Source organism: Loxodonta africana, chromosome 2, assembly GCF_030014295.1.
Source record: "Loxodonta africana isolate mLoxAfr1 chromosome 2, mLoxAfr1.hap2, whole genome shotgun sequence".
NCBI classification, from domain to species: domain Eukaryota; kingdom Metazoa; phylum Chordata; class Mammalia; order Proboscidea; family Elephantidae; genus Loxodonta; species Loxodonta africana.
The window spans coordinates 225,208,053-225,229,398 of record NC_087343.1 but is presented as its reverse complement, the minus strand read 5'-3'; the positions used below and the strand labels follow the sequence as shown (position 1 = coordinate 225,229,398).

The 21,346-nt window shown below is 53.0% G+C and overlaps 1 protein-coding gene and 1 long non-coding RNA gene across 2 annotated transcripts in view; both read right to left on the bottom strand.

Moving 5' to 3' along the window:
• PDXK (pyridoxal kinase) overlaps nucleotides 1-19,242 on the bottom strand; it is a 59,782-nt gene extending 40,540 nt beyond the window's left edge. The window contains exon 1 of the mRNA XM_003419034.3: nucleotides 19,082-19,242. Coding sequence (XP_003419082.1) covers nucleotides 19,082-19,168 — 87 coding nt within the window. The 5' untranslated portion in view covers nucleotides 19,169-19,242. The remainder of the gene's footprint in view (nucleotides 1-19,081) is intronic.
• LOC135230398 (uncharacterized) lies at nucleotides 262-18,883 on the bottom strand. The gene is made up of 2 exons (XR_010321074.1): nucleotides 8,414-18,883; nucleotides 262-3,222 (listed from the first exon to the last, which is right to left on the bottom strand). It is a non-coding gene; the product is annotated as an uncharacterized LOC135230398 (long non-coding RNA).
• Nucleotides 19,243-21,346: the final 2,104 nt, after the last annotated feature.

Sequence of the window (21,346 nt, the reverse complement as noted above, 5' to 3'; positions counted from 1 at the left end):
CTGCTAGGCCACACAGGAGAGGCCCTGGGAACATTTCTGAAACCCACCAAGCCAAAGTGCTCACGGAAGCCAGGGAAGCTTCTGTCTGGACACTGACAATAGACATAGGACTGTCTTTGCTGGTAGGACCTTGGCTTTGGGCCCTAGCCCTGTGAGGAAGTAGCCCAGGGCTCCAGCACGTGAGCCAGCTGGGCAGAAAGAAGGCCCAACACCCATGCCTCAGGTCCCCCTGCAGATGACCACAGCCAGGCTCACAGCCACAAACCACCTACGAGTGAGGGATTGGCCTCGGCATGTTAAGCTACCGCCACTGGCCCTCACTGGGGTCAATTCAGCCACGAAGGACTCAGCCAGGACTGCACACAGAGTCCAGCTGCCGCCTGACCCCCACTGCGCAAGTCCCACGTACCCCAGAGTTCTTCTCCAGAGAGGGCGAGGCGGGGCCTCTTCCAACACTGGGCTGCCAAGCCACAGAGGGCCTTCTGGGGAAGAAGGAGTTCCCGTTGTCACGAGAACTACACCACAGCTTTTAACAAGTTTACTTACAGCATACAGAGCAGTTTACTGAGAAAATGTAAAGATATTGCTGAGTTAAAAACCTAACTTTTTTTTTAAACGTAGGAGTTCTTTTTCAATGAAAGGGAAAAAGATTGTCCCAAATGCCTAGCTATCCACATGAGCAAATGCTGACAACTGTTCGCCCTGTGACATGGGATAGCAGGATTTATCTTTTGCTGATCTTTTTTAAACCTGTTGCTGTCAAGTGGACCCTGACTCATGGTGACCCCGTATGTGTCAGAGGATACAGGGTTTTTCACTGGCTGATTTTTCAGAAGCAGATCACCAGGCATTTCTTCTGAAGTGTCTCTGGGTGGACTCAAATCTCCAACCTTTTGATTAGCATTTGGGGGTGTTAACCATTTGCACCTGCCAGGGACTCCTGCTTTACTTTCCTGTTTTTCCACGTTGAACAGGTAGAGGTCCAATAAGCCAGTTTGATTGGCAGGACTCACCCCAGCTAGGACCATCACAGGTAGACCCAGGACAGCGGCCTTGCATGGGGATGCCTTCCCTGCTGGTGGCAACATCCTCACCTCATCCCTCCAGGCTGCTCGAGGACTGCCACTAAGCAAAAGTCCTTGTCCAGGGCCTTGCGTCCAGGGTAAGGGACAAAGCCATCTAGACACTCTGCTGCCCACCACCACAGGGCAGAAGCGGAGCAAACTGAAACCAATCCATGCGACCAGGTTACAGCGAGTGCGTGATGTCTTCCAGACCCCAGGGGGCTGCCGGTAACCCCTCCCACAGCATCAGAAAGGGCACCCCTCTTGAGAGCAAAGCAGTTAGTTCCGTGGTCCGTCAGTAATGGGGGTGACATCCCTCAGGCCTTTTGTACCCTCCCAACCCCACATGCACAACCTGGCCTGGAGGTCGGGAGCTCACACATAGACTCCAACTACACTCTGTCCATGGGACCCTCAAGTCCAGGTCAGCTCTCAGTCTGGACCTCGGAGCCACATGGAAATAAGTCATGACAAACATGTTTCCATTGGAGTCATTGTTGAGAGCTGACTTGTCCCAAACGCCCACAACAGCCCACCACCGGGGAGGGTCCTCATCCCTGTCTGTCCTCAGCTGGTATGTGGGCTCAGACGAGAACTGGGCCAGGCCAGGTTCACACAAATCCATGCCTGCCATCTTCCAGGGTGGGCGTGATCAGCACTGGCCCATGCCTGGAGATCCTGAGGGCACCCACAGCGAGTCCCACCCAGCACCCCCTCCCCCCACTGCCTGACTGTCCCCTCTGGTCCAAGCCCATCTGCCCAAACTAGCCCACAGCCCCCCACAGCCCCCCACAGCCCCTGTGACCCCCCCAGGCATCCCAGAGGCCCCTCTATCTGTGCTGCCTGACACAGCAGCCAGTGGCTGCTGCCATCTGCAGGTGGTCAGGGCTCCATGGGTGCAGGGACCTTGTTTCTGAAGTTTCCCATTCAGGACACATGGCACAGATCCATGCACGTAGGGCAGACATTCCCCATATCTTCCTCACCTTCTCTGTGGACACTGAAGACTTAACCACTGTGTGCTGTGAAGACTTATTTCTGCTACTCCAGAGTTTGTGAACCCACTCAGCCCATCAGCGCCTACCCGGCCCCAGCCCTTCCTTGAGCCTACTAGTCCCAGAGGATATTGAGTCTCCTTCTGTCCCCTCATCCACTCTGAGCCAGGTCTGCGCAGACATCGTAAAGTTCATGTCCCCAGCTGATACCTCGAGAAGGCCAGATTGGCCATCCTGGGGCTGCCACATAAGACCCTGACTAAATGATCTCGTGAGCAGGGGGAGTCAAAATTGTGAGGAGAGCTGCTGCTGAAGGCCGCCTGGGCAGGGTAAGAGATGGGCTAGGACTCAGGAAGAGGCCAGCTCAACTGCCGAGCTCAGAGAAGAGATGACCAAGACGATATGTCTGACCACAGTGATGAAGAGAAAGAGTGTTATAGCCCTTTCAAGTCAACTGCGAGGACTTCTGGTTAAACATGGCAGAAGGACCTTTTAGATTTCAAGAAAACGATAGCTGAGGAATTTCCTAAACCCAACCCACAAGAACAAAGAAAGGGAGGAGACACAGCAGGTGAGAGATTTCACAAACTCTGGAGTAGCAGAAATAGGTCTTCACAGCGCACAGCTGTTAAGTCTTTAGTGTCTACAGAGGCGACCCCGAGAAGATGAGGGCCGCCTCACCTGCAGAGCCCGTCGGAAACGGAGCGAGAGTTTGTGTGTGAGAGACAGAGGGTGTGTGTGAGAGAGAGATAGAGACAGAGTGAGTGGATGTGTGTGTGACAGAGATACAAAGAAAGAGAAAAAGTGTGTGCAAGACAGAGACACAGAGAGAGAGAAAGCATATGAGAGAACGAAAGTGTGAGAGAGACACAGAAAGAAAGAATGTAGGTAACAGAAAGAGAGAACAGACTGAAGCCAAAGGGAGTGGTTGGCCTGGCTGCCACCTTCCCCGGTGGCCAGTGACACTCACCCCTCCGCCATTTTGCTCTGGCCATCCTTGCCTTCTAAAAAAAAAAAAAAAATGCCTTCTAGGCACCAGTAATTTCCTATCCCCTTTTCCCTCTTCACCTAGACAATAACCAACCATCCTTCAAGTCTCACCTTAATGTTCAAAATAAGGCAGGTTTTCTCTCTGACATCAGCAACCAGGAGAATGACTGCCTCTGGGAAGGAGAAAGCCCAGTGATGAGGGGAGGGAGCTTTGAGTGGTCATGGTCTCCTTCTTCATGTAGCTGATGGTTACAGAGGTGTGTTCCCTTTGTGATAATTCGCTGAACTGCACACTTATGATTCTTATTCACCAAGGCCTTTCTAAAAAATGTTAAGCCAGTTTATTGCTCCTTAAAGCACTGGAACAAATGTTAAAATTGGCATTTTGCAAATTTACTTGCCTGACTTCATGGCTTCCTATACACAGAATTGAAATTCTGATCAACTCTGAAGGAACAGATCTGAAGCCACAGGACACAAATCTTGAAAATCCTCCCCAAATATTCTGCTCCACTGCTTCTGCGTGTATAGATAAATTAATCCTTTGGAACTGGCAAATTTAACCAAGAATGAAGTCACTATTTTCTGCTTTTAAATGATGGAAGAGACCTAAGGTCCCAGGCTGGCACCTCTATTTCAAACACCACAAACCAAATTAGCTTATTAACAGGCATCACATAAACAGCTCCAGAGTCCACCTATCAAAACTGCATGTGCAAGGCTGACCCAGACTTGGAAGAAATGACAAAGCCAAGGGGCTGAGCTCCCAGATGAGAGCCTCTGGATCCCAGAGAAAGGAGCCTCCTGAGCTGGTTGTTAAGCTCTTGTTCTTCAGCTCAAAGCCACCCTGCTATACTGAGCTCTGTGATACTGGACACCGCATCCCTGCTTGGCAGTGGCTCTCTCCTGGGCACTGCCAATACAGAGAGAGAGAGTGAAACTCGAAGGCTTGGGAAGAGAGAAGGGACACCTGCCCCTTCCAGTCGGTTTCATTCCAGCAGTGCTCTTCCTCACTGCAGCAGCCGTCTTCTTCACTACAGTGGTGCTCTTCTTCAACCAACATTCTTCTTCAACCCGGTGGTGCTCCTCTTCACAAGCAGTGCTCTTTTTCAGAGGCAGAGTTCTTCTTCACCCCAGTGGTGCTATTCTTCGCAGGAAATGCTCTTCTTCACCAGGCAGCATTCTTCTTTACCCTGGTGGCGCTCTTCTTCACAGGTAGAGCTCTTCCTCACCCCAGCGGTGCTCTTCTTCACAGGCAATGCTCTTCTTTACCCTGGTGGTGCTCTTCTTCGCCAGGCAGTGCTCTCTGCACCCCTGTGGCACTCTTTTTCACCCTGGCAGTGACAGTTCCTTCCCATAGCAGCAGCTGAATCCACTTTGCAGTTTCTCCATAACTTGCAGAATGTTTCATTACACATCTCCTACAGACCCCAGCATAAGTCAGCCAGTGTCCTCTTCTCTCGGTTTTTAAATTCTGATGCCCCCAGCCTCTTCTCTTTGATCCTACAACCCTAGTGATGTCAACTGCTTAAAGCTGGTGCTAGGGTGCCAGCGGATGCCTCCTCTGTGATATCTCCATGTTTTCTTTTAGCCTTTCCAGTCTTCCCAATACCTGGTTTAACAACTGTCCATACTAAATTCTTTGTTAAAATAACTGCTCTGGTTTCTCCTTCTGAACTAGACCCTGCCTAATACAGCCCGTTTTCCCCCATTTCTATGGGAGCCATTGATAAATTGATCCGTGGCCCAGGGGTCACTGCAGTATCCTGGACACACAAATGTGGTAAGCAGCTGGGTTCTTCCCAGTGTTCGCCTCCTGCACTGTGGGGGGTTGGACTCAAGTTTCTGCTCCCTGATACCCTTCACATGAATAGCTTTTAGGTGGGAACAGTGCAGGATGCCTCCATGGACCCTACTGACCCACAGGGCCATCCCTAATCCAACGTAAGAAATCCATTTTTTAAATCTAAGAGATTAGACTCCATCAATGACCATGGTAGCACCCAGCTTCCTTAAGAGTCCTCAGGAGAACATGGAATGCACCCATATCGCTCACACGAAATCTGGAAGAGACAGAAGAAGTTCCTTCAGGCATCCTAGGAGCAAAAAATCATTCTTACAACTATCTCAAGTGCAACCAAGGACGCCCACGAAGGCATGAGTGGTGGCCCAGTGCGGACACTCCCAAACACCCAGACACTGCCATAGTTCAAAAGGCTCCTGGGGAAAACCATTAGCTTAGTGAGGAGGATGCAGCTCTGTTCTGTGGCATCCCACCCCAAGGCCGTTCCCTCTCAATCTGGAAAGCAGTGTGACTGGGGCTCTGCTTCCTTGCAGGAAACACTTTGGAAGACAACACATTAAAATGATGCTGTCCTGGAGATGGTCACCCAAAGAGAAGACAGACTCCAACAAGGCTAGTTTCTGGCAGTATTTTGTAACTGGCTCCCTTGCTACTTTGACAATCACGTAAAGCAGAGTTTCCAAAAATAAGCAAAATGACTGATACACATCAGATAGGCACCTATTCTATGGCAAACCTACCGTTGCTATAGAAGAGACTAGGCTTTTTTGCCAAGAGGTCTGATGAGCAAAGCAAATCCCTGCTCACCTATTACAGTAAAGCCACAGCTCCACTCTAGTTACTGAGGAAACATGGACTGACTGAACAGATGACTACGTAAGCATAACTAATGCTGAGGAGACAGGGAGACTCAGCTCCAAGAGGAGCCACTGAGATTCAGGGCCAGCCAAAACCGGAGGTCCTTCTGGCCAGGCCTATGATATCAGACATGCTGTGCTTTAAGGCCGGGCACGTGGCAGGGGCTCCCGCAGCCTGCTGAATGAAGAGATGTGTAGTCACGTGCACCATATGTAGGAAGTGTAGGCACCCATGCTGTATACAGAGAGTGTAGGCACGTGGGCTGTATATAGGAAGTGTAGGCGTGCGTGCTGTATACAGGATGTATAGGCATGTGCGCCATACACAGGAAACCCAGACGTGTGACTATATACAGGAAACCTCTGCCTCCTGCCAAGGAAGCTATTCAGGCCACCTCACTCACGGTGGCCAAAGCAGTCCCAGGCAGAGACCAGGCCAGCGAAATGGCTTGGAAATAGCTCCAACTTCCTCCCCTGCACAATGTGCTGGGGGAAACATCTGGAATAATTAGTGCATGTGTGCACCTGGGGAGAGCACATTCAAATGCTCATTAGCCATCCTGCAATAAAGAGCAGAAAGTGCAGGAACCGAGAATGCAATAAAGCTCTCCCATCTGGCTCTTCCTCCCAGCCACCATGGTAGCCACACGCTACCCACACCGGCTCTGTTCTTTTGCCTCAAACCTCAGTCTACCTTTCCAGGCCGAGAGTGCCCATCCCTGTGGGCAGCCCCACGTGCCTCAGGGGTGGTGCGTCTCCCAGCACCAGCGCCCGCCTCTGCAGCAGCATCACTGCTCCCTCCACTCACAGCGTCATTAACTCCATTAACTCAGTGGCAGCAGCCCAGCCAAGCTGCCCTCATCGGGGGAAACAAGGAAACTCAGGATGAGCAGGAGTTGGAGGAATATTCCAGATGGAATATTCCAGGACAGTTCCTCCACCCCACCCAGACCACCCTCATTCCATGGATCAGTAGAGGGCAGTAGGGTCAGGGGTGTCACCCACCTGAAAGAAACCTCTCTGTGGCTTGTTTTGCAAGAACTTTAGCTGCTTCCACAGATCATTAGAAGTAGGAAAGAAGGAACTACAGAGTGTCATAGACTGTTGTCACGCTGATCACCCTTGGAGCAGTGTGGTGTGCCTCTTACCACCCAGGACAGGACAGCCCCACAGTTCAGCTCGTTCCTCACCCCTCCTCCTCTGATCTCCCACTTGACTTCTACTGGAGACAGCTCTGTGATGCCCGTGGCCCCTCTGCCTCCCCGCTTTCCTTACATCCCCACTGCCACCTCCACCTTCTGTGTGTGTCCTTGTCTTAGCTGTCCCAGCCCTGACACCTCCCCTACCCTCCCCCTGGCCCCTAGCCCTGCTCCCAGCACATGGCTGTTCCAGCTGCTGTACTCGTGGTACTTAACTGCTGGGATCTTATACCCCTTGGGCACTTAGGTACCACCTAGGGGCTGTGTATCAGCTGGTAAGGTTCTGCCAGGCACTGGGCTCCACTGCAGAGCCCCCAAGAGAAGCTCCCGGCAGCACCTGGGCTGATGATGGTCAGGGTGTCATGGAGTGGGTCCCACTGAGACTCAAAACTGCAGGCCCAGGGTTGCTCTGTGGATTTACCAGGCTGCTGAGGGTCGCAAAGAACAAAGCCATTCAGCAACTGGTCACTACCTTGTCCTGCCACCCCAATAGCCCACCACTCACCCAGCCGGCTCAAAGTCCTTGGAAGAGCAGACATGGGGGCTGCTGAGGTGTGCAGATGTTGCCAGAGTGGTGCTCCTGACCTGGTATGGTGTGGCCTGAGTCCTGCCCACCCCGAGGCCCTGCCTGCACTCCTTCTCTAGCAGCATAACTGCCTGCCCTTCTTCCAGTCGCATGAGAACCCTGGGCCTCAGTCATTCCAGGTCCTCTGCCTGGACACTCTTCCCTGGTCAGTCAGCCAGAGCTCACCAAGTGGTGAGTCCGAATGAGACACCCGCCCGCATCCCGACCTGGTTGGCTGCCCTCCCGGAGTCATCCAGGACCTGCGCCAGCCTGTCCTGGTGATTCCAGGTCACCAGGTCAGGGTTGCACCTCACGTGGAGACAAGGCTTTCCCTTGACCATCTATCCACTGCTGTATCCCCAGAACCTGGCCCAGCAGCAAACATGACCCCCAACAAATACCTGACTGATTGTAGCCATGGAGCGTGAGGTAGGGAACAGAACAGACAAAACCTGTCTACAGGAAGCCTGCGCTCGGCAGGGAGACAGACAGTGAAGACACACAGGTCAAAATGATGACACCAGGAAAGGAAGCTGGCACTGAAGTCCTGGGTTGAATGGTGCCTCCCAGGATGTAAGGCCCACCAGGGCAGGCGGTGTGGAGGCTGCAGCTCGGCACATCCATTCATGACTCTTTTCTATTTTAAACCCAAAAGTGCTCCCAAGTGAAAGAGGGCAGGTGGGATTATTTGCTAATGGGGCCATGGGCTACAGTTCTGACCAATTTGTATTCCCTTGCCTGGGCGAGGACAGCGGGCAGCTAGCTGTCCAGACCACTCCCAGAGGTACAGCCAGATCCAGCAGCCCTCTGACCCCACCTCCCTGGATGAGTGCCCCAGGGCTGCTGTAACAAAGCACCACAAACTGGGCAGCTCACAGGACGGAGCAGAACTACCCCATAGGGTTTCCAAGGGGTGGCTGGTGGATTCAAACTACTGACCTTTTAGTTAGCAGCCGAGCTCTTAAACACTGCACCACCAGGGCTCCAACAACAATAACAGAGATTTATCTTCTCACAGTTCTGGAGACCAGAAGTCTGAAATCAGGGTGTTGGCAGGGCCACACTCCCTCTGAAGGCTCTAGGGAAGGATTTTTTTTTATTGTGCTTTAAGTTAAAGTTGGACTCTCATAAAAAATTTATGAACACTTTGCTATATACTCCTAATTGCTCTCCCCCTAATGAGACAGCACACTCCTTCCCTCCACTCTTTCTTTTCATGTCCATTCGGCCAGCTTCTAACCCCCTCTACGCTCTCATCTCCCCTTCAGACAGGAAATGCCAACATAGTTTCAGGTGTCTACCTGATCCAAGAAGCTCATTCTTCACCAGTATCATTGTCTATCCCATAGTCCAGTCCAATCCCTGTCTGAAGAGTTGGCTTTGGGAATGGTTCCTGTTCTGGGCCAACAGAAGGTCTGGGGGCCATGACCCCCGAGGTCATTCTAGTCTCAGTCAGACCATTAAGTCTGGTCTTTTTATGAGAATTTGGGGTCTGCATCCCACTGCTCTCCTGCTCCCTCAGAGGTTCTCTGTTACATTCACGGTCAGGACAGTCCTCAGTTGTAGCTGGGCACCATCTAGTTCTTCTGGTCTCAGGCTAATGTAGCCTCTGCTTTATGCGGCCCTTTCTGTCCCTTCGGCTCGTAATTACTTTGTGTCCTTGGTGTTCTTCATTCTGGGGGAGGGTTCTTGACTCTCCCAGCTTCTGGTGGCGCCAGGCATTTCTTGGTTTGTGTCTGCATCATTCCAATCTCTGCCTCTGTGGTCACATGGCTGTCTTCCCTCTGCAACTCTGTGTCTCTCTGTATCTGTTATCTTATAGGACACCAGTCCTAAAGAGACTCCAGTATGACTTCTAGTCCTACTCCGTATGACCTCTTGTTAGCCTAACTGATCATCTACGAAGACACTATTTCTAAGTAGGGTCACATCCACACATACGGGGGGCAGGTTGGGACTTCAACATATCTTTTTGAGGGCACAAATCAACCCATAACACACCGTGCACCACCATGCAGGGCAGCTCTGAGCCCCAGGGCCAGCCTGTCAGGAGGCAGCCCAGGGTCCAGCGTACTACATGATCTCTGGCACCTGGAATCCTGCCAAGCCTTGCCAGCTGGGCCTCCGCCCAGAGCTTCCTGTCACCATGAAGCAGACTGCATGCAATCAGGGGATGTGTCCCCTGCAGTGCTGTGAATCACTTAATATAGCCCGTCTAGCCATGCATAGGGAGCCCAGGTGGCATAATGGTTAAGTGCTTGACTGCTAATGGAAAAGTTAGTGGTTTCACGAGAGAAAAGACCTGGCTATCTGCTCCTGTAAAGATTACAGCCTAGAAAACCCAATCGGGCAGTTGTACTCTGTCATAATGGGTCGCTATGAGCCGGAATCGACTCGATGGCACACACAACAGCCATGCACGGTCTTGTAACTTCCACAAAATGATTGCGGGGGGACTATGCAAACAAGCTGTGTGCAGGAATCAAATAATCTGCTAATGCAAATAAGGTGCATGGAACCCTTGCGGGGGATTGGTTAGTTTGTGGTCTTCCTGGTGGGAGGGCAGCCCTGAAATTGATAAGGAGTTTGCTGTATAACCAGCTTCCCTGACAGGGGTTTTAGAGGGAGACACTGAGAGAGGCGCTGTTAACAACGAAGACAGCGAGAAACAGCAGTGCAGCAAGAGTGATAGTGGGCTAGACAGCAGGAACCAGGGGACCAGTGCCAGACGAGTGCGGTGGGGCTTGTCTACCCACGGAACTAAGAGCTGTTAACACTTGTCTGAGAAGACCCCACGCAGAGCCGAGGTAGCAAAGGGAGAGCAGAAGCTGTTCTGATCAAAGAACTGTATCCTGAGTTGCTCCCGTTACTTCCAAGTTGATCCTGATCCCGGCTTGCACTGTTACATCCCGCATAAGCCACTTAACTGTAAGTATGGTTTGTGAGACTGCGCAGCAAATTACCCAACCCAAAGACAAGAGCGAGAATACTGAGGGGAGAGGGAGTAGCTGATGTTAGAGGTGATGGAGTGGGACAGGGGCTTGCAGAAGTTGGACATTGGGGACATCTTTAACCTCTGTCTCATAGGAACCAGCTTTGTGCTGAGCCTTATAAAAGAAAGTGTTCATTTACCCCCCGGACACGGCAAACGTGCAGCACCTGGCATGCTCTCTTCCCTTGCAGTCAATATGATGAACATGCCAGCTGGGTAAGACGGGTTTTTCTCATATTTCCCTGCACTTACCAAGATTCTGATTAGTCATGAGGAGAGGGAGCTGGGCAAGGAACCGCTGAAAGTCTGTTGGCCCAACAAGCAGATGTCCTGTCTCCAAACATGACATCTCCAGAGTCTGTGCTCTCCCACTCGCAATGTCTAGTAGGAGCCCCAGCCATCTGCATGAGGATGAGCGTGTGGTCTCAGTGGGCCTCTGCTGTCCTGTGTCTGCAGCTCCCGACTGGGCCAGGCACCTGGCAGCATGCATCACTAATGTTCGGGGCTCTGGTTCTGAGTCATAAGGCTCATGAATATAACCAACTCGACAGAGCTGAACGCTGGGGCCAGTTCATAAAGGGATAGTGAGATATACCATATATCATTGAATCGATGATACATCTTTATTTTATATGCCACAAAGAAAAATAAAACCTCTCACCAATGAACTGAGGACAACTGTCCATTGATAAGAAGCATCTGATCCCAGATGTGCTACTAGTTATAAAAAACACACATCTCAGAATTGTGGGCTAATTACACCATGATTACCCAGACAGGGAACCTGCATGCCAAGCCTGGCTCATCTGCACATAAAGGCCGGGGGCAAGAGGTTGATACACCTGCAAGGGGGGCAAGGCATGGGGAGCTGTACTGGTATCCTGTGACTGCTGTAACCGCAAACTTAAAACAATAGCAATTTAGTGCCTCACAGTTCTGGAGGCCAGAAGTTCAAAATCAAGGTGTCAACAGGGCCACACTCCCTCTGAAGACTCTAGGGGAAAATCCTTTCTTGTCTCTTCCAGCTTCTGGTGGTTGCCAACAATCCTTGGCTTGTAGATTCATTCCTCTGATCTTTCCTCCATTGTCACATGAGGTTCTTCCCTGTGTGTCTTCTCTTTTTTTATAAGGACACTGTTGTTGGGTGCTGTCAAGTCTTTTTCGGCTCAGAGCAATCCCACGTGACAGAGGAGAACTGCCCCACAGGGTTTTCTTGTCTGTGACCTTTACAAGAGCAGATCTTCAGGTTTTCTCCCGTGCAGCCGCTGGGTGGGTTCAAACCACCAACTTTTTGGTTAGCAGCTGAGCACTTAACCATTGTACAACCAGGGCCCCTTATAAGGATACTAGTCTTTGGGTTTAGGACCCAACCTACTCCAGTATGACTTTGTATTAACTGATAACATCTACAAATTACAATCACAAAATGGAGGACAACCACACAATACTGGGAATCATGGCCCAGCCAAATTGATATACACATTTTTGGGGGGACATAATTCAATCCATGACAGGTAGGCAGTGTGCTTCTAGAAATTTTTCCATTTCCTCTAGGTTTCCAAATTTGTTAGAGTATAGTTTTTCATAGTATTCTGTTATGATTCTTTTCATTTCAGCTGGGTCTGTTGTGATATCACCCGTCTCACTTCTTACTTGGGTTATTTGCTTCCTCTCCTGTTTCTCTTTTGTTGGTTTGGCCAATGGTTTATCAATTTTGTTAATCTTTTCAAAGAACCAGCTTTTGGTCTTGTTAACTCTTTCAACTGTTTTTCTGTTTCATTTAATTCTGCTCTAATTTTTATTATTTGCTTTCTTCTCGTGCCTAAGGGCTTCTATTGCTGCTCTTTTTCTCTTTGTTCGAATTGTAGGGTTAATGTTTTCATTTTGGTCCTTTCTTCTTTTTGGATGAGTGCATTTATTGCTGTAAGTTAACCTCTGAGCACTGCTTTTGCTGTGTCCCAAAGGTTCTGGTAGGATGTGTTTTTACTCTCATTTGATTCTGCGAATTTCTTTATTCTGTCCTTAATTTCCCCTATAACGCGGTCATGTTTGTGCAAGGTGTTGTTCAGTTTCCACGTGTTTGATTGTTTTTTTTACTTGCTTTTTTCCGTTATCGATTTCTACTTTCATGGCTTAATGGTCAGAAAAGATGCTTTGTAGTATTTTGATGCTTTGGATTCTGTTAAGGCTTGCTTTATGGCCTAATATGTGGTCTATTCTGAAGAATATTCTGTGTGCATTGGAAAAGTATACTTGGCTGCTTTTGGGTGGAGTGTTCTGTATATGTCTATGAGATCAAGTTGACTGACTGCAGATCCGTTTTTAAAAGAACCCCTACATAGGGCCCAGGGTACAGACTGGGAACAGGCCAGCTACTCCAGGTGGAAGGGGAAAGAGGCATGCTGCCACTCCACCTCTGCCATCTGCCAGATCCTATCCCGGCTCATGTCCTGATGCTGTACTCACTCCTCCTACATGCGGAAGTCCATTTATTCTCATTTCTTGGTATCACCTGTCTGGCCTCCCTGAGAGCTGAACCAAGTATGAGCCTATTTCAAAAGCTCCACGAGGTATGTGATGGGGGACGGCAAAGCCAATGGACCACAAAACCCATCTGGCAGCCCCATGTCACAAATACTACACCTTAGAGCCACCCCTCCCAAAGACACTGGGGTCATCCCCAGCCAAGCTCTGTAAGTAGGTGGGGAGGGGTTTAAAAGACAGGGTAGGGCCAGCCAGCAAAGTCCTGCATGGATCACAGCAATCTCCATAAAACAATCGCACATCCCTGCACACGTGTGCACATGCACACACATACCACACACAAATCCATGCACACAAGCATACCAGGTGCTCTGTTGCAACAGATGGGGCACCTCTCTGATGCCCTGGTGTCCACGTGGACGGGTAATGTGCTTTGAGCTGGCAGGGTTGAGACACTCGGTTCCTTCCAAGGTTGCTCACTTATCAGACTCTGAAGCACCTGACCCTGGTCATCGCTGCCTCAGACACGTCTGATCTCAGTGCTGGAGCGCTTTGCCCAGAAGCTCAGCCTTGACGTGGTCATTGGAGGGAGAGGGAGGGAGATAAAGGGCTTGCTACCACTCTCCGGAAGAGCTGCTGCCTGGGATGGAGGGAGGCATGGGTGCCCCGCTGCTCCTCTCAGTTCCACAAAGGATGGCTTGGTTTCATCTCCAACTGGGCCTTTAGTTAAACCCTAAAAAGCCACGTGAGGTACATGATGAGAGACGGCAAAGCCAATGGATCACAGAACCAATTTAAGTGACCAACTTAAATTGTTTTCAAATTTCTCTGAAGGTGCCGTCTAACCTGTAATGAACTGAATGGTGCCCCTCCTACCCCCCAAGAAAATGTATGTCCACTAGAAACCCGTGACTCTGGCGTTGGAAAGAGGGTTTTTGCAGATGTAATTGAGTCAGGATCTCTAAAAGAGATCATCCTGGATCACCCAAAAACCAAACCCATTGCCATTGAATCAGTTCTGACTCATAGCGACCCTATGTTGTTGTTGTTTTTAGGTGCCATTGAGTTGATTCCGACTCATAGCAACCCTATAGGACAGAGCAGAACTGCTCCACAGGGTTTCCAAGGAGCAGCTAGTGGATTCGAACTGCTAAGCTTTTGGTTAGCAGCCAAGCTCTTATCCACTGCACCACCAGGATGGGCCCTAAATTCAATGACAGGTGTCCTTGTAAGACATAGAAAAGGAGAAGACACAATGAAGAAGACCAGGTGAAGACAGAGGCAGAGATGGGAGTGATGAGGCCACAAGCCAAAGAATGTTTGGGGCCACTAGAATCTGAGAGAGGCAAGGAATGGTCCTCCCCTAGAGACTCCAGGGACAGCAGAGCTCTGACGACACCTTGATTTCAGACTTCTGGCCTCCAGAACTTAGAATAAATCTCTGCTGCTGTAAGGCACTAATTTGTGGTACTTTGTGACAGTGGCCCCAAGAAACCATGACATAACCCTAAGCCTCATGTACCATCTTTTTACGAAAAGGGAAATCAACAGTGCAGAGTTAAGTTGTGGGGCTGCCCCGGGGATTTCAGGATCTCCACCCAGAGCTTGGCCTACAGAAACACAGGAGAAGCGACTACACCCACGTGTCAGGCAGACATTCCAAGGATCCACACAGAGGGGCTCCCCGCCCTAGAAGAAGTTTTGGTTCCCTATATCCAAGAGGAACTGACTCCACTTGCGTTTGGGGGTGGTACCAGGGCACAGGCCACACCCCACCTCATCCCACTCCTTCACTTCTCTTTTTCTACCACCTAGAATTAAACAGGGCAGTGGGAAGTCCCAGCTCGGCACAGGGAGGCATCTACCACATCTGCACTGCATCGTGTGGACTGTCTGTCCTTGGCCTCCTCCCCTCCCTGCACCCCTTGTCCTGCGGAGGTGGGCAGGGACAGACAAGGGACACAAGGACCCTTGGTGTTGCTCGGCAAACACCAGCACATTCTGTCTGAATCCCTTCGCCTCCTGCTGTTGCTGATCACACTATTCCACTTGCCTTGAACACTAAAAAGTTCTTTGGACTTGAGCCTGGAAACAAAATCCAGCAACAGGGCCAAGGTTCAGCTCCTTTCTCTTTTGTGTTAACGCTGTTCTCTGACGAGGGAAGGTGGCTGAGACCCACGGTGGCCTGACACCCAAGCTCCAGTCAGGGCTGATCTATGGTCAAGCTCATAACGGGTAGCTTCTCAGGAACAGGACACTCATTGTGCCAGGCACAAAGGGCTGAGAATTCTGGCACATTATGAACCTCAGCACCATTTCACTGCCAACAGGAATTGGGCTTGTTTTGTAAAAGAGGCTTAGGCCAGTTCAGAATCCCTGCGTGGATTCCAGGAAGAGCAGACATCTACTTCGTGGTACCACCCCCTGAAGCCCAGGTCAGCCCCTCTGTGCCCTTTCCAGCCCCACCATGCCATCCCCTGGGCACTTCCTAGGCTCACTCTTGGTAGCATAGGGACAGATCTTTGGGCCACAGCCAGAGCCTATGACCTGCCCCATTTCTAAGTTCTTCCTACTCAGCCGTGTGAAGGAGCATGCCTCCAGAGCCCCAAGCTCTAAGGAGCTAGGATTTTCTCCAAACCAAGAATATGCCCCTTGCCAGGAGCAGCTCTAGGCTTGGGGATGCATCCCCTTGGAGTTGCTGCTGGAGGCTGGCAGGTGCTAGGGCACCAAGGCCATCTCCAGGCTCTGTCCACCCCAGCCCATCCTGGGCTCACCAAAGCTGGTCCAAGCTTGACAGGTCAGCCCGGCCATCCGAACCATCTCAGACACCCCACCCATCTCACTGCTTCTCCCAGCTCTAGCAGGGCTCCGACATGCCCAGGTAGGAGAGCAAAGAGCCAACATGGTACCCTGGAACACTGTTATAGATTAAATTGTGCTCCCCAAAAAGATGCGTTCAAGCCTTAACCCCTGTACCTGTGAACAAGACCTTGTTTGGAAATAAGGTCTTTGCAGATGTGATCAGTTAGGTCAATGTGGGTACTACATGACTGATGTTCTTATAAAAGAGGAGACTGAAGACAGAAGGAAAACGGCCACAAGATGACGGAGTTATACCGCGTATACACAGACACAGAGGGGAGATGGCCACATGAAGTCAGAAGCAGAGGTTGGCGTGATGCATCAACACGCTAAGGAATGCCTGGGGCTACCAGAAACCTGGAGAGACAAGAAGGATCTTCCCCTAGAGCTGTCAGAGTGCAAGGCCCTGCCAACACCCTGAATTCAGACTTGGGGCTGCCAGTACTGTGAGAGAATCGATTTCTGATCTCACAAGCCCCCCAGCTTGTAGAACTTTGTTAAGACAGCCCAGGCGCTGTGTGATCTTTGCATACCAACCCTGCAGGCACTCAGTGGGTGTGGTGAAACCAAGCACTCGGTCAAGGCAGCACCAAGGCAGCACTGAGTGGTGAAGGTGAGTGTCCAGTGGACTATTACATTTCTGAGAATTGCTCTGGTTGAGGTCCAGATGTAGAGGGGGCATGATATGAGGACTACCACTGGGTGAAGGATACCTGCAAGGAAGTGGGGGTTCAATCCTCATGCCACCCAAATCAACACCAGATGCCCCCGGTCACACTTGGGCGCCACCCTGTCTTCATTTCTGATCTTCCTGTGTGTGAACAGGTGAACAGGGCACACCTCATATCTCTCATTTTCAGACAGCCAGCACCTCCCAGGCATGTGAGAAAATCTGTTTGTATTCCCCATCTCCCTTGGTCCTGAAATAGCTCTATGAAACAGGCATCATCCCAGTTTACAGATGAGACCACTGAGCATCCCAAGAACTAAATGTAAACGGTGACCTTGTGAAGGTCACACCCCTCCCTTCTACTAACATCTGCCCAGCCATCCTCTCCTGAGTCTCACAAATGTGTGGGGAGGGAATGTAACAACGGGTTGAGTCAGACACAGAGGAGTCATCTCCAGCCCAGGGTCTGCAGGTACCAAGGAACTCAGAAGGCAGGAGAAACACGCACTCCCAATCACCTTGCCTCTCTGCCTTCACTGGCATGACCTCATGAGAATCCCCAGTGACGCTCAGATTTTTAGTTCTACAGAGTGCACCTGCCCACAGGTATGGATGCTGGGCACTAGAGAGCCCAGGTAAGAACCACAGCTCTGTCCTTAGGAAGCACTTTCCCAGGTGGGTAGTCGAAAAGCCACTCAGGGTAACGAGAACATGATGGTCCTCAAGGTGGAGGCTGCGGCGTGTGCCTGGAGCTCAAGAACATAGTGGGATCGCTGCGGGCCCCGAGCTGAGCCAAGTAGTACTGGAACAGTCTGCCTAGTGGTGGTGGTGGGGGGGGGCAAGAACAGAATAGGGGCAGATGGATGGGGAACAGCGCCTGGCCAAGGGCAAGCTGAGGCTGCTTCTGCCTTCCCTGGCAGCATGCAGCTACTCTCGGAGCCTCGCTGGCTCTGCAACCCCTGGGTCCAGGCACCCTGCACCTTTCTCCCCAAGCACAATCCCACCTCAGTGCCTACCTGCCATGCCTGCCCCCAGGCTAGTAGCCAGCAGTCTGAAGCAGTGGTTAAGAGCTCAGGCTATGGGGCAGCTCCAGGTGGGTGGCATCTGCCCCAGGCTGGCTGGAGTGAGCACTCCAGGATGAGACTGTATGCAGAGTGCTGTGCCCTTCCCAACAGGTGCTCAGAAGTCAGCATCGGCTGTGTCACTTTGGGCCTGAACCCTCATACTTTTCTACCTTCACCTCCTCTGGCACACCAGCCTCCTTTAAGCCCTCGGATTCTCCCAGATGCAGCCCAGACCCTCCTGGACTTCTTCCACCCACCCCAGATGTGGCTGCACTGGCATCTGAGCTCCAGGGCCTGCCGTCCCATGGAGGCAGGTGGTACAGGGACCTCGCACACCCAGCAGGGCCTGGGGCCTTGCCACACTTGCTCTGGAGGACAGCCAGAGGTAGGCAGTCCAGGTGAGTTCCCCAGCCCTCCTTCTGGAAGAACAAGGTGAGGAGGTGCCCATCACCTGGTGTGGTCTGGCCCAGCATGGTTCCATGGTACCCAGGCCTCCCCATCCCCCAAAGTGCCACCCAGCCAGAACCTCCAGCTGCAAATAGGAAGCAGTTGGGGGACAGCCACTGTGAGCCCTTCGCCAGGCAGGAGATCCTCGGGGATGGGTTAGTGAGCATAGGTTAAAACATTTAACAAGTAGCTTCTAAAACCAAAACCCCAGCTCAGTCCCAGGATGTCCCAGGAGCTCTACTTCTTCAGAGCAGAAGGTGGAACACACGCTTCTCTTTGGGGTGCCCCATGCCACCCCCTTCCCTCTGACTACCTCCTGAATGGTCAGAGAGGCCATGGGGCCCAGCATGGGGGGATCCACCTCCATCCGCACTCTGGTCTGCCTGTCCTTGATCTTACTCAGCCCCGTCCTCCTCCCGGCATGCTACCCCCACAGAAAAGCCTGGAGACAAAATCTTGGGGTCCAGTCTCGTGAGCATCCCGCGCGTCACCCTGCAAACACCTGGCCTATCTTCACCTTCTCCTCCGCTCCAGGTTGTCGGGGCTCCCCCTAAACTGTACTCCCTCCCGTGACCTCTCAGGTACCCCTTCTTGTTACCTCGGTGTTGTACCAAATTTTCTCAGCTCCGGGAAGGGCACAGGGGCTGGAGAGTGCGCCACCAGGTCTCCATCCTCCCTAAGCGCCCTCTCCCCACCCGCCCACCGCGACGGGAGGACCAGGTGCCGGAATCCGCGAGATCCAGCCCCCGCGCCCCTCTTGCCCTTGCCGCCTCCCACCCGTCAATGCTCAACCCCCACCACCCTGCAAAGCCGGCCACAGGGGAAGCTGAGTCCTGAGCTCACCGCCTCCGCGCTCCCGGGGGCCCGTTCCCCTGCGCGGGGCTGCGTCACGCGCCGCCGGGGCCGCCCGGCTCCAGGGGCGCCGCGCCGGCCCCCGCGCCGAGCTCTGCGCGCCGGGCCCTGGAGGCCCGCAGCCCGCTCTCCTGACGAGGCTCGGCGGCTCGGCCAAGGTCATGCGCCCGGAGCGGCCAGCGCTGCAGCCGCCACGCCGGGGACAGCCCGGGCGCGTTACATAAACCCGCGTGTACCTGCAGCGGGAAGGTGGCGGAGCGGTTGCCCACGTAGCCGCGGACTACGTGGCTCTGGATGGAGAGCACCCGGCAGTCCGGCTCCATGCCGGGGCCGGCGCGCGGCGCGGGGCCGAGGGACGGCAGAGTGGGCGGGCTCACAGCGCCGCCGCTGTCGACTCGGCTCCGCTCAGCTCCGGCCCGCTCCGCGCAGGCGAGGACCGGGACGCCAGGCCGCCTCCCCCACGAGTCCAGCGCAGCTCTGAAACGCGAGCTAGCTGGCACGCAGGGGCGGGGCCAGGCCCGGGGCGGGGCCCGGCACGACCACGCCCACCACAGGCCCCGCCCTTCCGCCCCGGGGCGCCGTGAGCTCTTCCCGGTCAAGCCGCTGCCTCTCGGCTGCCGCGAGCTCCCTCTCCCTGGGCTCCCGGGCACGTGGCCAGCAGTAAGGCCACTGCAGCCTTGTTCGTTCGTTCGTTCATTCCGCAGATACACACAGCGGTGGCGGCGCCACGCCCCCGACCTCCGTCCCAGGACATCTTCCGGGCGTAGCCGAAGAAACTGGTCTAACAAGGCGAAGGACAGGGACAGGGGCCCCGGGGGAGGGCGGCGGGCAAAGTCTCGCGGAGGCAGCTCTCGAGCTCGCCGGAGGGGACAGGGGTCGGCCTTCCCCTGCCCACAGCCTGCGGCCCGCACTTCCGGGTCCCCACCTTAAAGGGCCTCATTGTCGCCAATCCCAGCTGGCGGCCTGGGCGGCCCACAACCGACGTTCTGTCAACACCCTGCTCCTCGGCACCCCCGCCCGCGCCACCCCTCCGGCCATGGCCACCGCGCCGGCCTGCAGGACACTGTCCGCCCTGAGGACAGGTGGCAGCCTGGCACCCGCACAGCGCAGCTCGGCCCCTGTCTCCTGCATGGTGGCGCCCTTCTCCCCTTTCTCTGTCCTCCAGCGTCTCAAGTCCCAAGTCTGGGGCGGGGGCGGCGAGGGGAAGCCAGGCCGGGGAAGCCCTACGGAACCGCGAGTGCGGTCCTGAGGCCGCGCCATTCCCGCTAGCCTTCCTCCTCCCACCTCCTCACCCCCGAGGCGGGAGGGAGCCCCGGGTCGGAGCCACGTGGCCAGCCCCCATCCCTGCCCAGTCTCCCCAATCCGGGTCTGTTGGGAAAACAATTCCGGAGAAATGGGTGCCCCAGCCCCCTCAGGCCGGACCCCTGCCCTTCACCTCCCCTCCCCACCCCAGCTGAGGCGTGTTCTCACATCTCCCTCCACTTCCCAGTAACCACACTGGCTGAAGAGCTCCCCCACACCGCCCCAGGAACTGAAACCAGCCAGACTCCTCAGGTTTCAGACCTTGCAACATGGCCTGGTTTAATGATTTGGGTCCCTGGGATCCGTGAAGACCAAGCCAACGCCTTGGGGGCACCAAAGCAGCCTGCTTAGGACCACGTGGCCTGGGAAGAACAGGGAATGAGTAACCCAGAGGGTCACTGCTACACCTGGCCTGATAATAGAGAAGAACGTTGTAAGTAGTAATTATTGAATGAATAATAGTTAACATTTACAGAGCACTTAGTACATGGTAAGCACATTTCACACACTGAGTCTTTTACAACTGTGCAATAATTGTTCACTTCTATTTTGGAGATGAGAAACTGAGTAAGATAAACCTGAGGTTCAGAGGTAGTGAGAGTTATGAGCACCTGGTGGAACTCCGCAGTTGACCAGAGCTGACTACTGCCTTTGCTAGCCTTTTCTCCTTCCCATTCTGAGAGGTCAACACCCTCTGGCTCTCTTTGGAGGGTCTGGTGAATCCATTTCTTCCTGCAGCAGATCTCTCAGTTCTCCACCTTATCTGTCCTCTAAGGGCCCTTGCCTCACTGATAACCAACCTCCCCCTCCGCACTTACCTTTGACCCTGGTAAAGAATCCAAAGCACTCAGAAGAAGTGGCAGCCAGGGGAGGGATGGTGGCTGGCCAGTCTCCAGGCCTGTGGGGCCCTGGGGCCCTGCTTCTTGACCAGGCCTGGCAGCCCAAGGCCTCAGTTGTGGCATTTTGATGAATTCACTTTTATTCTTTGTTCCTTGGAAACCCTGGTGGTGCAGTGGTTAAGAGTTTGGCCCCTAACCAAAAGGTTGGCAGTTAAAATCCACCACGCACTCCTTGGAAACCCTATGGAGCAGTTCTACTCTGCCCTATAGGGTTACTATGAGTTAGACCTATTGGGCTTTTGAAGGACAGGTTAGTTGTTCTCAGCTGTTGGGCAGGAAAACTGGTCACCTGAGACTCCA